The 13172-nt window shown below is 32.5% G+C and overlaps 1 protein-coding gene across 1 annotated transcript in view; it reads right to left on the bottom strand.

The window, feature by feature from the left end:
- Nucleotides 1–13172, bottom strand: part of BAZ2B (bromodomain adjacent to zinc finger domain 2B) — a 404062-nt gene that overhangs the window by 75776 nt on the left and 315114 nt on the right. The window contains exons 14-16 of the mRNA XM_040644603.1: nt 12359–12467; nt 11992–12093; nt 1629–1839 (exon numbers count right to left, since the gene is read on the bottom strand). Of these exons, the coding sequence (XP_040500537.1) occupies nt 1629–1839; nt 11992–12093; nt 12359–12467 (422 nt within the window). The remainder of the gene's footprint in view (nt 1–1628; nt 1840–11991; nt 12094–12358; nt 12468–13172) is intronic.

Here is a 13172-nt window from a genome sequence, read left to right as displayed (position 1 = left end):
AAGGCAGAGAAACACTTATATGACATTAAGTCATATGCCAGGCAGTTAATTCATATGCTAATAGTGGAAATATGAATTAGTGCAACTTTTTTGGAGACAATATTTGCCTGCTATCTACCAAAATTGAAAACGCACATACCCTTTGATTCAAAGATTCTATCTCTACAATATACTATGGATAACTATACCCATAAAAGGATATGAATAAATGTGTAATATCTCTTTACTGCAGGACTGTTTGTGACGGCAAGATTGGGAAACAGCTCAAATAGTCATTAAAAAAGACTGATTAAATGAATGGTAGAGCCATACATGGTTCATCACTTACTATTCAGCTATCAAATGCATAAGGCTGATTTTTAAGTGCAGATACAGAAAGACGTTCAAGATAAATTAAGTAGAAAAAAGCAAGCTCAATAGGATGTACACTATAAGTCCATTTATTTTAGAAATGAAAAAGGATATATATAATACAACACATTATACATGTGTATGTACACATATACTGTATCATACGACTGTGTGTGTGTATATAGGACTGTGTGTACACATTTCTGGATTTATAAAAAACTGTTAATAATGATACCACTCATGAGTGTCTTTTATTTTAAAGTGAGTGAGAATGAGTGTCTCTTTACCGTGAAGCATTCTGTTCTATGAGTTTTTGTTGTGGATGTCTGTTTTATAATAAAAACAAAGCAGCAACAAAGAAGTCAATATTATGATGGTATTTACAATAAGTGGAAATAAGTAAAGCTTTTTCTCCAGAAAAAAAAACATGAGAAGTAAAATCCTATTAGTCTTTTAAGTCAATTTTTATTATTAAACCTTTATTTTATATTGACATATATGTTTATATATATACTTGTGATTATAAGACACCAACACATGTTTTGATGCATATTCAGATAGCCTTATGAGGCTTCACATTTCTAACTCATAACAGAACTATTTCATTTTAGTCAGCTTTCTCTGTGTCAGACATAGCATGGGAACTTCATGTTGATAATTTATGTGTAGTTTTGAGTTATAATACATTTGAGGTTATTATGAGCACTTTGTGCTTGGTACGTAACACTTTCTAGTGATCTTAAAATAAATACTTTTTTATTTAAATCTATTAGTTGGCCATTTTGAAAATATATGTGATATATCCAGACTACAGAAGAACTCAAACTAAAAAGACTGGGGTTACTTACCAGTAATTGGAGTTCTCTGACTGAAAATTTACTCCACAGATCCACATATTTTGGAGTGATTCCCTTGTACCACCTCAAGGAATCGGGAGCTGTTAAAATGAGAATTTCCAGAATGTTGGCACAACCTTAAGGCATGTGCCAAGTGCTGGCTGATTCCCTTTCTGTGCAAGCCTTAAAAGCTTATCCCCCACCTTTGTAGTTCTAAACACACAGGATATGATGTGTTTATGAGTATGGCTCTTGAAAGGAGCTTACCTAATCAAAGAACTCCAGTTACCAGTGGGATTCCTTATTTTCTCATTTTTATTGTAACAGAAATATCTACTTTTTAGAAAGTGAGAGCAGTATCAATCATTCGTAAGTCAAAAACATGAGAGACAGACTTTTTTAGTATGATTATTACAGTGTTGTATATATTATATTTCTTACCTTGAGCTTGCAATTTTCTCAGCAATTTGGCATCTGTGTTATCTAGAAACTCAGCACTTCCCACATTTGGAGGTCGACCCTTCCGACGTCTCATCCTGGATTCCTCTCTTGCTCGTTGTCTATCTGGATTTGGTGGTCTTCCTCTACGGCCTTCCATTGCCCTGATACGGGGAATGACATCCTCTTCTTTCAAAAGACACCACTGCATTCCCTTTTAATTAACATTTTATAGAAATAATATATAAAAAACAAAATAAACACACGTGATCAACAGATCAGAAAATTCTAGGTCAATTCAGATATTTTGGAATTTATAAAAGCTAGTACAAACCTTAGGAATTTTATTTTTTAAATTAAATTTATATTTACAGTTGTTCATTGCCTTTGGCATATCTTTGGTATTCTTACTTTAATGACTTCGACTTTAAATACATAGAGAGATCTATAAACATATATTTATAAACATATATATCTATAAACACAGAGATATATCAATCACCATTTCTGAACTATAATGACCATAAAGTTGGCAGATATTTGAAAATAGTAGTTGTGTGAAGACACCCCTACAGATGGTTTTCATGTGTTATCAGTTCAACCAATCATGAAGCTATCCAAATAACAGAAGGAAGTTTCTCTTTATAGAAATATTATAGCTAATAAATCAAGAAGGAATGTAAAAGTTAGAATATCAACACTGTGCAATACCTGATGAATTCAGGATCTAAGCATTGAACTTGAATGGCTGGCAATCACCAGAAAATAGAGACAAATAGAGACATCAGCCTCCTGATGGAGGTTCACTTCATCACCTATAAATTAATCTTGCCCCTCCACCAAATAAATCAAGCCTAGATTTGATTAAGTCTGGACCTATTTACTGTAACTGTACAGGAGAAATAGGATAAGAAGTGTATGTTAAACTACACAGCAAAATCCAGTCTGTGGGAAATTCTACAAATTACCCAGTTTCTTCAACAAGAAAATTTTAAGAAGTTAAAAAAAAAAAAAGGAACTGTAAGAAGATTAAAGGAGCCTTAAAAGATGTATCAAATACATTTTGTATTTGATACAAATACTTAGTAATATTTTCAGTTATAAGAAAGGCATCCTTTTAAAATAATCCAGATATTGATTCAAATAAACTTCAGATAATTATGATAAATAAAAAACGACTGAAACTGTGAACAATGCCTAACACTTGATGATACCCAGCAATGATCATCTTAAAGTGTAGTAATGGTACTCTTGGAGAAAACAAGAGCCTTATCTTCTAGAGATACACACTGAAAAATTTACAGATGAAGTAAGATGTATTAGATTTGCTTCAGCAAATTACGGAAGAGTAGAAGATGGAGGCATAAAACAATTGGCCATATGATAATTTCTAAAGCTGACGATGGGGTTACATGGTATATATTATATATTTGAGATTTCTCATTGTTAAGTCCCCACCAGGAACACATACCCTAGCATAATGCACTAGCATTATAGGAATAATCCTGCTCAGTACACAGATACAATCTGAGTCTGGTTTTTATTATCCTCCATAGGTCCAGCAAAACTAATACACTGTTATATTTCCTTATTTATTGTCCTTAGTAATATTTTCAGTTATAAGAAAGGCATCCTTTTAAAATAATCCTTCTAAAATAATTGTTTTATTATTTCTTACTTCTTTTTTTTAAGAGGTAATTTCTTTAGTATGAAGGTTTAGGATTTTTAAAATATGCTTTTTTCTCAAAAGAATCTTAAACTAGGAATTTAGCTTGAACCACTGTAGGCAATTCTGCAACCAAAAACAATAAAAACTTCTGGAGTTACATTATATGCCATGATTCCTAATCTCGGCCAGGAGTCTAAAAATGTCTCATTCAATGGGTACTAAAAATACAAATACTACTCTTGCTACCATAATGGATGATAGTTCCTTCCCATATTCCAAGCACTGTTTGTTCCAGTCATTTTCAATACATTATATACCTTAATCTTCACAACAGCTCTGAACAATAAGGTGAGTTTTATTGTTCCCACATGTCACCTGAGGGAATTCAGACCCAGTAAGGTTAAATAATTTCCTGAGGTACAGAGGCAACAAGGAACAGAACTATATTCAGAAACTGGGACTAACTCTAAAACCTGTGTTCTTAACCACTACATGTACTTAATTGATGTTACCAAGATGTTTTTATACTTGGTTAGTGGCTGATCACAATATTCAGCCACTGATCACAATATTTAGCCATGAAAGTATGGCCAAGATTATGTCACAGTAGGATTGTGTCAAAAAACCTAATGCATATAGTCCATGTTTTTGTGTTTAAAATAATATCTACACTAATTCTTCTCAGTAATTCTCATGTGAAAAATAATTTTAAAAGTTAATTCTGAAGAAAGTAAAAATTTTTTCCTGAGATTTCAAATGAAGTCAATAGGAACAATACTTCTACTAACTGCATTTTTATGCCCCAAGCCACTAAGAAGGAAGCCATCAAAACAATTTTATGTTCAACAGTATGGGAAGCTTTTGATTAGTTTAGGTTTTCATTTTTCTATTATGTTCTTAGGCACCAAGGCAGCATGCATCAAATAAGTTGAAAAATATAAAAGTGACATTCATGATACTTGGAGTAGAAGAGAGAGACTAAAAAAAGAGTCTGTAAAGGAATCTGCATTCAGTTTTTAAAGTATCTTATTAATAATAAAGTCAACTTTAGCCAAGATTTAAAGGGTTTTTTTAATTTGTCTTTTTTATCCAGTTACAATTTTTACATATTTACGTTTTATTCAGCTAGGAAAATATACCTGTGTCAAAAAAGGAATAGATTATGTTGGTGCCCAAAATTTACCAGACAAATACAGTGACATTATCATTTACGTTTTGCCCTTGGCATTATAAGTAAATACTTGCCAAGGGAACTGCATACATTGTGCTACATGTATAGTTTTCTGACTCCTGAATTTTAGAAAATGAGAAATGGACTGTTAGGAAAATCTGAAGCTTAAATTACAGCTTTAATTCACTGAGTAGTCAAAATAATTGTGAAGGGGAAAAAGAAGTAGTTCTCTCAATAAGCTTTTCCTCAGAAAAAGCAACAATTTATATCACCTGATTCATATGCTATAAGCTTTGTCAATCACAAATTATGCATTAAAAGAGAGTTAGATTATTATTTTTTCTTAAATTCTAAGACTAAGATAGTAAACCGTTCCTGAAAATAATCTTTCTTAACTAAGATTTGAAAGATGTGGACAAAAAGAAAACAGGTGATCAACATAATGGAAATGGTGACAGATCAGGTCTATTTTACCAGCATAATTCTGCTTTCGAGAGTGACTAATTTCAATCTTTAGCAATAAATACATACTACGGAGAGAAGAAAAAAAGATTGATGTTTTATTTCAGAAGACTGAACAAAATAATTAAGTAAATAAGTATATAATATATATACTGCAATGCACTATAAAAGTGTAATATAAGGCTGTCATGTATTATAAAAAGTTTCCACTACTTAAACATTTGTTGAAGACACCTACTTTGTACAAGGCATAGCAGTGTCTAAAGGTAAATGAGAATCTTCTTCCCAAAACGACCAACACTTTTCACTCGGGACCTCACGCTATTCCAATGCAGGTAATTTAAGGACCACATGACGAATAGTAATAAATTTGAAAAAGAGTTTAGAGTTTGGGACAAGAAGTTGTCTGAATTGTCCACTTAAAAAATAATGATGGTCTGAATTAGGGCTTGAGAATTAGAGCTAGAAAGGAAGGTGAATACATTGGTCTTTTAGGAGGGAGAACTACCTGGTTGTGAAGGAAAGAAGTCTGAATGGAGACCAGAAAGGTGATTAAAGTGTGAAGTGGTCTCTAGGTAACATGGAGAAGGGAAATGGTAGTGGGGTTTTCTTCCCAAAGTGAAGATACAGGATGGAAAAGTACTTGAGAAAACCTACAAATAAAATTTCTTAATCTCAGGTATTTTACATCTTAAACACTAAAGAGAACTTAAAAAAAAACCCACTTATTTCAAATGAATAATTTATCCAGAAATTCAAAAATTATATGAAATTTAAATATGACTTTGTATTTCAACATTTCTATTACTCTTCATAAATGATACTCTAAAGTACAGTTGAACATCTCATGAGCAACTGGCCTGTTTGCAATTTATCTTATAGACACTGAATTGTCCACCTAGGACCCTACATTTTACTGACAGCTAAGTCCATTTGTGGTTTGCCAGCAACATGTTCAGGTTTTAATGAAATGTATTCTCAAGTCTCATTCTTGCTTCAATTTGATATCATAGCTTGTCTTTATTTGTCTTTTGTTGATTCCATTTTGTTTGATTTTATATACTTGTAGGATGATTTATTTTAGGGGTAAAGAGTATGTAAGTAAAAGAAGTAAACCAGTCTGCCAAAAGTCAATTCACTGAGAAATCTATTCACCACGTTACTGAGTTTTTGTTTTTTAAGTTGAGTATCACCGAGACTTTGCCGCAGCAATATCAGCATGGATTTGCAGTCCTGGGCCATTAAGTGTCAATTTCCATTGTTAATACTTGAGATGTCTTATACCTTTCCAATGGTCAATGTTATGTAAGTGAATGGAGGAACCTCACTCATATTTTTCTGGATTGGGACCTGTTTCCCTATCCCAGTCCTTGCCTCTGGTAGTAAAATAGCTGAGGTGAATATTTTAAATCTGGATTAAGGTATTTGGTCTGGCAATTTTAGATCTGTTAGTCATTTGGTGAATTGATCATTTACCCAACTGATTTCTGGCTAGTTCTGGCTAGTTACTGCTCAAGTAAACAAAACTGATTTTTTTCATTACCTTTTCTTTGTAAGTATACTTTCAGAATCCTTTACTTCTAAAAATTAGTTAATTAAAAAGCCTTTTGAATGTCATACCTAAAAGGAAATTGATCTTAAAGACCTCCTAGGACATATACCCTTCACATTACAGATGAGGAAATTAAGGCCTAGAAAAGCAGGCTTCAGTTTTTCAAAGTAACATAGGATACTGAATTACCTTGCCAGGAGTCTAAGAAAAATCTTAGGGCACAAGGAAAGTGAGAGCATCAAATATTTTTGATAGAACTTCCCATTTTAAGAAAAACACTGAAGATAATATCATGAGAAAAATCAAAATTTTGTTGAATTTCCTTACGCCTATTTCATAATTTAGCATTATGTCTATTTTTAGCCACTTTACAGTGCCAGAGATAGGTAGTGAGAGTTTTATGTACCACGAACTTTAAAGCATTAGGGATTCTTAATCTACTGTAATCACAGAGTTTATTAATACCATTTACTGAATAGCATTTCAAAGATGTGAAAGAGTAAGATTATCTATGCTGGAGAGATGGGTGTCACTTACTAAAAACCATTGAGAAAGATGGGGTTTGATATAATTATTCCACAATGCAGGCCATGCTTTCTAGTTACTCACAGTAGGTTACCTTTAAGAGCCATGACCTTCAAATATCTCTTTAGCTCCACACTTGGATTCATACAGTTGGCCTCCCAGTAGAGGCCCTTGCCTAGCCATCGAAAATCCTACCTGGTAGATTAGTGACATAAATTTTCAGTATTTTAGATTTCTGGTACTGATCTTTCATGTTCTCAGTGTCCATATATGCCCACAGCTATGTTGCATTAGGTGTGACAGTTAACAGCAGAGTTGAATTAGAACCCTGGTTGTTGACTCCCAATCTTTCGTTCCTTACTTATATGAAATAATTAGCAGCATTACAATCTTGCCGGAGACCGAGTGTTGTCTGCTTTATTGTGAAGTCTCCCTATATTCCTTACTAACAAAATCCTGATTTTTGCTGGACAGCATTGTGCTTAGTGTTTTATCTTCTCTAAGCCAGTGATCATAACTTTTATGTTTTTTGTACTCTTCAGTTTCTCTACAAACACTAGTTTTGTTTTGTTTTTTCAAAGCCAGGCTTTCAAGTTCATTTCTGTAGTTTTGAAATGTGGTCACAGTTTTCTTTATGGAAAATGACTTTAGGGAAAATTTATCTGGGGGAAAAATGCCTGGCACATTAAGTATTTGCCACAAATATTTATTGATTAAATGACTATGAAAAGGGGGACTTTTCAGTAAGAACTATAAATATTTTTCTTTTCTCATGGCCTTAGGCCATTAAAGAGAAAAAAACAATCTTTTTTAAAAACATATAACTCAAGTAGAAAAGGCAGCATTTTCTAAGTCACTTTTAACTTGTTTTTTCTTTGCATCTTACCTTTTCTTTGTTTTTCTATCCTGAATACAGTAAACATTCAAGAGTCTATGCTTATGAACTTACTGGTTGAAAAAATAAACTCAATTATTACATTTATGCTTAAATGTTTTCTTCTCTACAATTCACAAAAAATACTTTTCAAAGTAGACAATTACATATTTCAACATAATCTTTGTCATTAATAATTTATCTTGTAGCCTTCATATATTCCTAATAAAAATGTGAATACCTTTTTACCCAAATATCTTATTTAGGTAAATAAAAATAACCTTATATTTACCAAAATATGTTGAGCTCATCCTTACTTTCTATTATTCTGACACCCAAAACCAAAATAAAATGAAAACAATGATAAACATTAGGTTCAACAAATTCTTTATAATGTGATGAAGCAGAAGTCTGTAAGAAATCTATTTACCTTATATTCTTTTCAAAGGGGTTTCACTGGCTAAAATAGTTAACAGAATTTTATTACAAGGTAGTCAGCCAATAAAGCATGGCCTTATTAGAGGGTTCATTTTGTTCTATGAAGTCTATTATCCTTAAAATCATGGTTTTTATAGAAGCCTGTAGGAGGTGATTGGCATGTAAGTATCAGAAGACACTGACAAGGAGCTGATTCTACAAATCTCTTACCACATTTGAAGCCTGAAATAAATAACACTGATAATGAATAGATTAAAGGCTCCCCCACCCCATTTCTTGTGTCAACTCTATCTATTTACTTTAATTAAGGGCTTTTCTTTCCTACTTTTTGAAAGTAATCATTAGGTTGTTGTCTTTTAATGATGAATTTACTTAAATTTCAATAAATACAAGCTCTCGTACATCTCATCTTATTGTATTACATGCACAGTTAAGTCAATATTTTCAAATGTTTGCTGTTGATAAATATATGTATACTCTATCTTAAGCTCAGAAATATCTTGAGTGAAAAATAAAATAACCATGGTTCTCTACTGCAGACTAGAATTATCTTCTAGTAGAAATTATCATTTCCTAAATTTTATTTGCAAAATACAGAGCTTTGCAACACCACTGCTGAAATTTCTGAAATGCCTTGAATAATATTAGAATTTACAGAACTAATATTGGTTATTTTTGATAACTTTACAAGAAAAAAGAAAAATATGATGGAGAAAATATATTTTCTAATGCAAATGATTTTTTAGGAAAGTGAGAATAGTAATAAATCTGCAGATACAGCATTTCATTTGCTAAAAACACCCAAAATAGATAAATGAAGCTTGGAAAACTGTAGCAGTAATATTCGAAATCATTATGTACAATCTCCATGCATTTGGAAAACTGAATGCTTAGCTTTATTAGAAGGGGTAGAAATATTTATTTTTTAATAGAAAAAATTTTTCAAATTGTATGTAATACAAGCAAATTTTAGAAAATGTGAAACCCACAAGTAGAAAGAAAAAAAAAATGATCCACTGTACCACCAACCATTACATCTACCATTAAAATTTTGACACATTTCCTCCCCATCTTTCAATATGCAGTTTTGTTTTTCAGTATCTATATAGTCATCATTCCCTTTCTGCAATTTGTATAAAGGCAGACATATTGTAAACACACACAGATCATTTCTGCATAGTACCAGTGGCTTGGCCAAACTATATTTTACATCTTCTACAAAATTCAGGCCAATCAAATTATCACACATCATAGTTACTCTAACAAAAATATATAATCTTTGTTCATTCTCATAGAAAATTATTACATAATTATATACATTTCTAATTAACTATATGCTTAAAAATATTCATCATACAACATATGGAAACATCTATGGTTCTACAATTATATGTACTATATGCATTTCTAATTAATTAACTGCACTTTTTTTGGATTACTTACCTTTAATTGTTCTCTCAAAGTATCCTGAAATGAATCCAACTTACTAATTTTTTTAAACGACAGAAGCGCTCTCAAAATTGCTAGTATTTTCCCTTAGCAGTCTGCCGAAATGTTGGCAGCTTAACATATTCTGAATTTAGTAATTCATCATATTTCCTTGATGAATTGATCTCTCAACAGGGCAATACACATTTGGAAAACACTGATTATGTTTAATAAAAAGTGAATGGATGTCAAAGAACATTTTATTTTGCCTAATGAGGTTTTATAGATTAAGTCTAATTATCACTGATAACAAACCTAAAAATCCTTTATGTATTGAACAGCAATTAGCTTTCCTCTCAGAACAAAAATCAATTCAACTTAAAAACTTTGGCATAAATAAGACAAGCAAGGATTTGATACCATGAGGCAAAAGATTAAAAAATGATTAGAATTTTTAAATAAGATTATTATTATCTTCTAATATTTTTTTTGTGATAAGAAACTGATCCAGTATATATGGAAGTGGGTATAATAACAATAAAATTCTGAGGATCTGTTTGGCAACAGATTTAGTCCAAGTTTAAACTTAATTTTTTTATAAATAAATATTTTTTAAAAAAAATTTTAAAGATTTTATTTATTTATTGAGAGACAGAGAATGAGAGTGAGAGAGCATGAGAGGGGAGAGAAGCAGAGGGAGTAGGAGAAGCAGGCTCCCCACTGAGCAGGGAGCCTGATGCGGGACTCGATCCCAGGACCCCAGGATCATGACCTGAGCTGAAGGCAGACGCTTAACCGACTGAGCCACCCAGGCGCCCCTAAACATTTTTTTAAGTTTAAAAAATAAAAAGAGAAAAATCCTAGAATATATTTCAATTAAGAAGTTAAGCCTCAGATAAATATATTTTGGCATTTTAAAATTACCAGGAAAGAAACAAGCGAACCTAGATGTAACTTGTTCCTTAATAGACCATAATGAAAATGGGTTATATGATGAATGTAAAAGAACACTGTTAGAAACCCTAAGTTCTAGTTATGTCTCTGCCTGGTTGAGACCATGTGATCTTGGAAAATTCCCTTAATGTTTGAGGTCTCAAAAAAAACCTCCTGCAGAATTAGGAAGGCCTTTTTTTATTTCTATAACTATAAAATTAGAGGGTAAGATAGGATGGAAGAAACTGCCTATTCACACTAGAAAATATTTATTACTGGAAAAAATTTCTCTCCGTGCATTATAATAGGCCAAAAGGAAGAAAGATTCAATCAAGAAAGAAAATATCAACTGCAGTTGGCTGAGCACTTTAACCTTTTGAAACATTTTCATGTATCTGATCTCATTTTAACCTCACCCTAATCCTATGAGGCAGAAGTAAAATTATTATTGTCTTTACTTTGCAGACAAGGAAATTGAGGAAAAAGGTGGCATTATTTTGATGTTTGAAATCACAAATTCTATTTCATAGGTTAACGAGAATCTAGGTCTCCTTACTCCTTAACCAGGTCCTCTTTCAAAGGAGCTGATAAAGTTAAAGGGAATAATAAGCATATGCAGCTGAATCCAAGTAAGAAACGAAAACAAAATCCTAAGGGAAACATATAGGAAATGAAGTCTCTCTGGCAGGTTCTTTGTGCTGAGCAGTAAGGTTGTGTACTTAACCGGTAGGCAAAAAGGGTGCTGTGGTGATATTTTCAGAAATGTATATAATTAACTGAAAAATTCAATTTCTGTAAAAAGCAGAAATTTCACTCACCTAATATTAAGGAAACTTCCCCCCACCCCAAATTACCAAACTTGTGAAAATGGATCATGTAGCATGGTAGAATCAGATGCACAAGATCCCTCCAAAAAACTAAGGCATATTTATTCCCCTTTGGACTGACTTCTAACAACATATTTTTCCTATTCAAATTAATTTACCTTTAAGTTAGTTTACCTTTCAGGGAACTAATGTTTTTCTATATTTCACGGGAACATGCAGATACTACTTTCATACCTGTATAAACTGTAAAACTGTTGACAAATATGTTGACTTAAAAAATTTGAAAAAGACGCCGATTATGTCAAAGCTCCTTGTTACTGGAATATAGTAAATTGAAGCCCTGATGAGTGTTAACCACAAACTTATATGTATAGCTGTACGAATTAACTAACAAAAGGCAATGCTTCGGAGTGTAGTGAAATTTACTTCATTTAGGTTATGGTACTACTTTTTGGTTTAAAGACTATACTTTTTAAAAAGTGGATACCTGCGGTCCATCTCTGGCTTCATAGAAGTCACCCACTCTTATTTTTGCACTGAAGCTGAAATTGTCCCTTGAGATATCCATTATTCCATTTCTGCTGAGATACTGAAAAAATCACATATTTTTCCACTTCAGGTTTTAATAATTACAACCCAGCTTTGATGTAGCACTTTCTTCAGGACACTAACGTTTTGCATATTCTATCAAGGGGCTATGGATTTAGAGAAGATCAATTTAAGTTAAGTACATTTAGTCCCATACAAGAGAATATTTTGTATCAAGGAACTTTATCTGAGAAAGGAGAGCACCTTTTTTCCATACACATGTTTAATAGGCACCAAATGTATGTTACTTGGTGAAAAGTATGTACCTTTATTACTTCAGGGTATTGCCTAAGTTTCTTTCCACATGGAGCATAATATGCTACTTCTCCTTGAAGGCGCCCTCCAAAGTTTCTTATTCTTGTCTCTCTTTGCCAGCTACACATAACAGAAATGAGCATTATAACATATTTAGTTTTAAGAAAGCTTTAAAAAAAAACACACAACTTAAGAACACATGCTTTTTAGACAACATGGAAAATACAAATAAAACAAATATAAATCCCTAATTATACAACTCTGATACATTTATCATTAAAATTATTTAGATTTTTAGCTAAGTAATTCCACTAAAAATGAATCAGACTCAAGTTACAAATATTAAATGCCGTTACATTTCTTAGAAATCGTAACTGGTATTACTTTGGGTATTCAGACAAATTCAGTAACACGTGTCAATATGTACTGATTTTTTACATCTGAGAAGCTTTAGGTGGAAAGAGTAGCGTTAACCTGGCTCTCTGCTCCTTGAGGATCACGGACTTCGAGCGTAAAACTTCTCAGTTTCAATCCAACCATTTTAGCCACCCTCTGCTCAAGTCCCCCAGTTTTGTCCACAGTGGCTTTTACTGTCCTTTAATTCCATCTTTGCAAAAACCTCTCACACTCTTAACTGTGTCTCTGCCCTGCCCTCTGCCAAATGATTTTCTCTTGCTTGCTCTTTTTTTTTTAGCCGGAGTCCCACTGGCCCTGTGATCCCATCCCAGCTCTGCCATGCCTGAACACTGCAGTTAGCCTTACTTTCGGCTTTCTGGTATATCCACTTCTCTGCCCTTTGCTCTAGGTCTTCTGCTCTAATAAATA

The sequence above is a fragment of the Ursus maritimus genome, unplaced genomic scaffold, assembly GCF_017311325.1.
Source record: "Ursus maritimus isolate PB19 unplaced genomic scaffold, ASM1731132v1 scaffold_1, whole genome shotgun sequence".
NCBI classification, from domain to species: domain Eukaryota; kingdom Metazoa; phylum Chordata; class Mammalia; order Carnivora; family Ursidae; genus Ursus; species Ursus maritimus.
The sequence above is the reverse complement of the archived record's forward strand: the minus strand, read 5'-3'. Positions and strand labels throughout refer to the sequence as shown.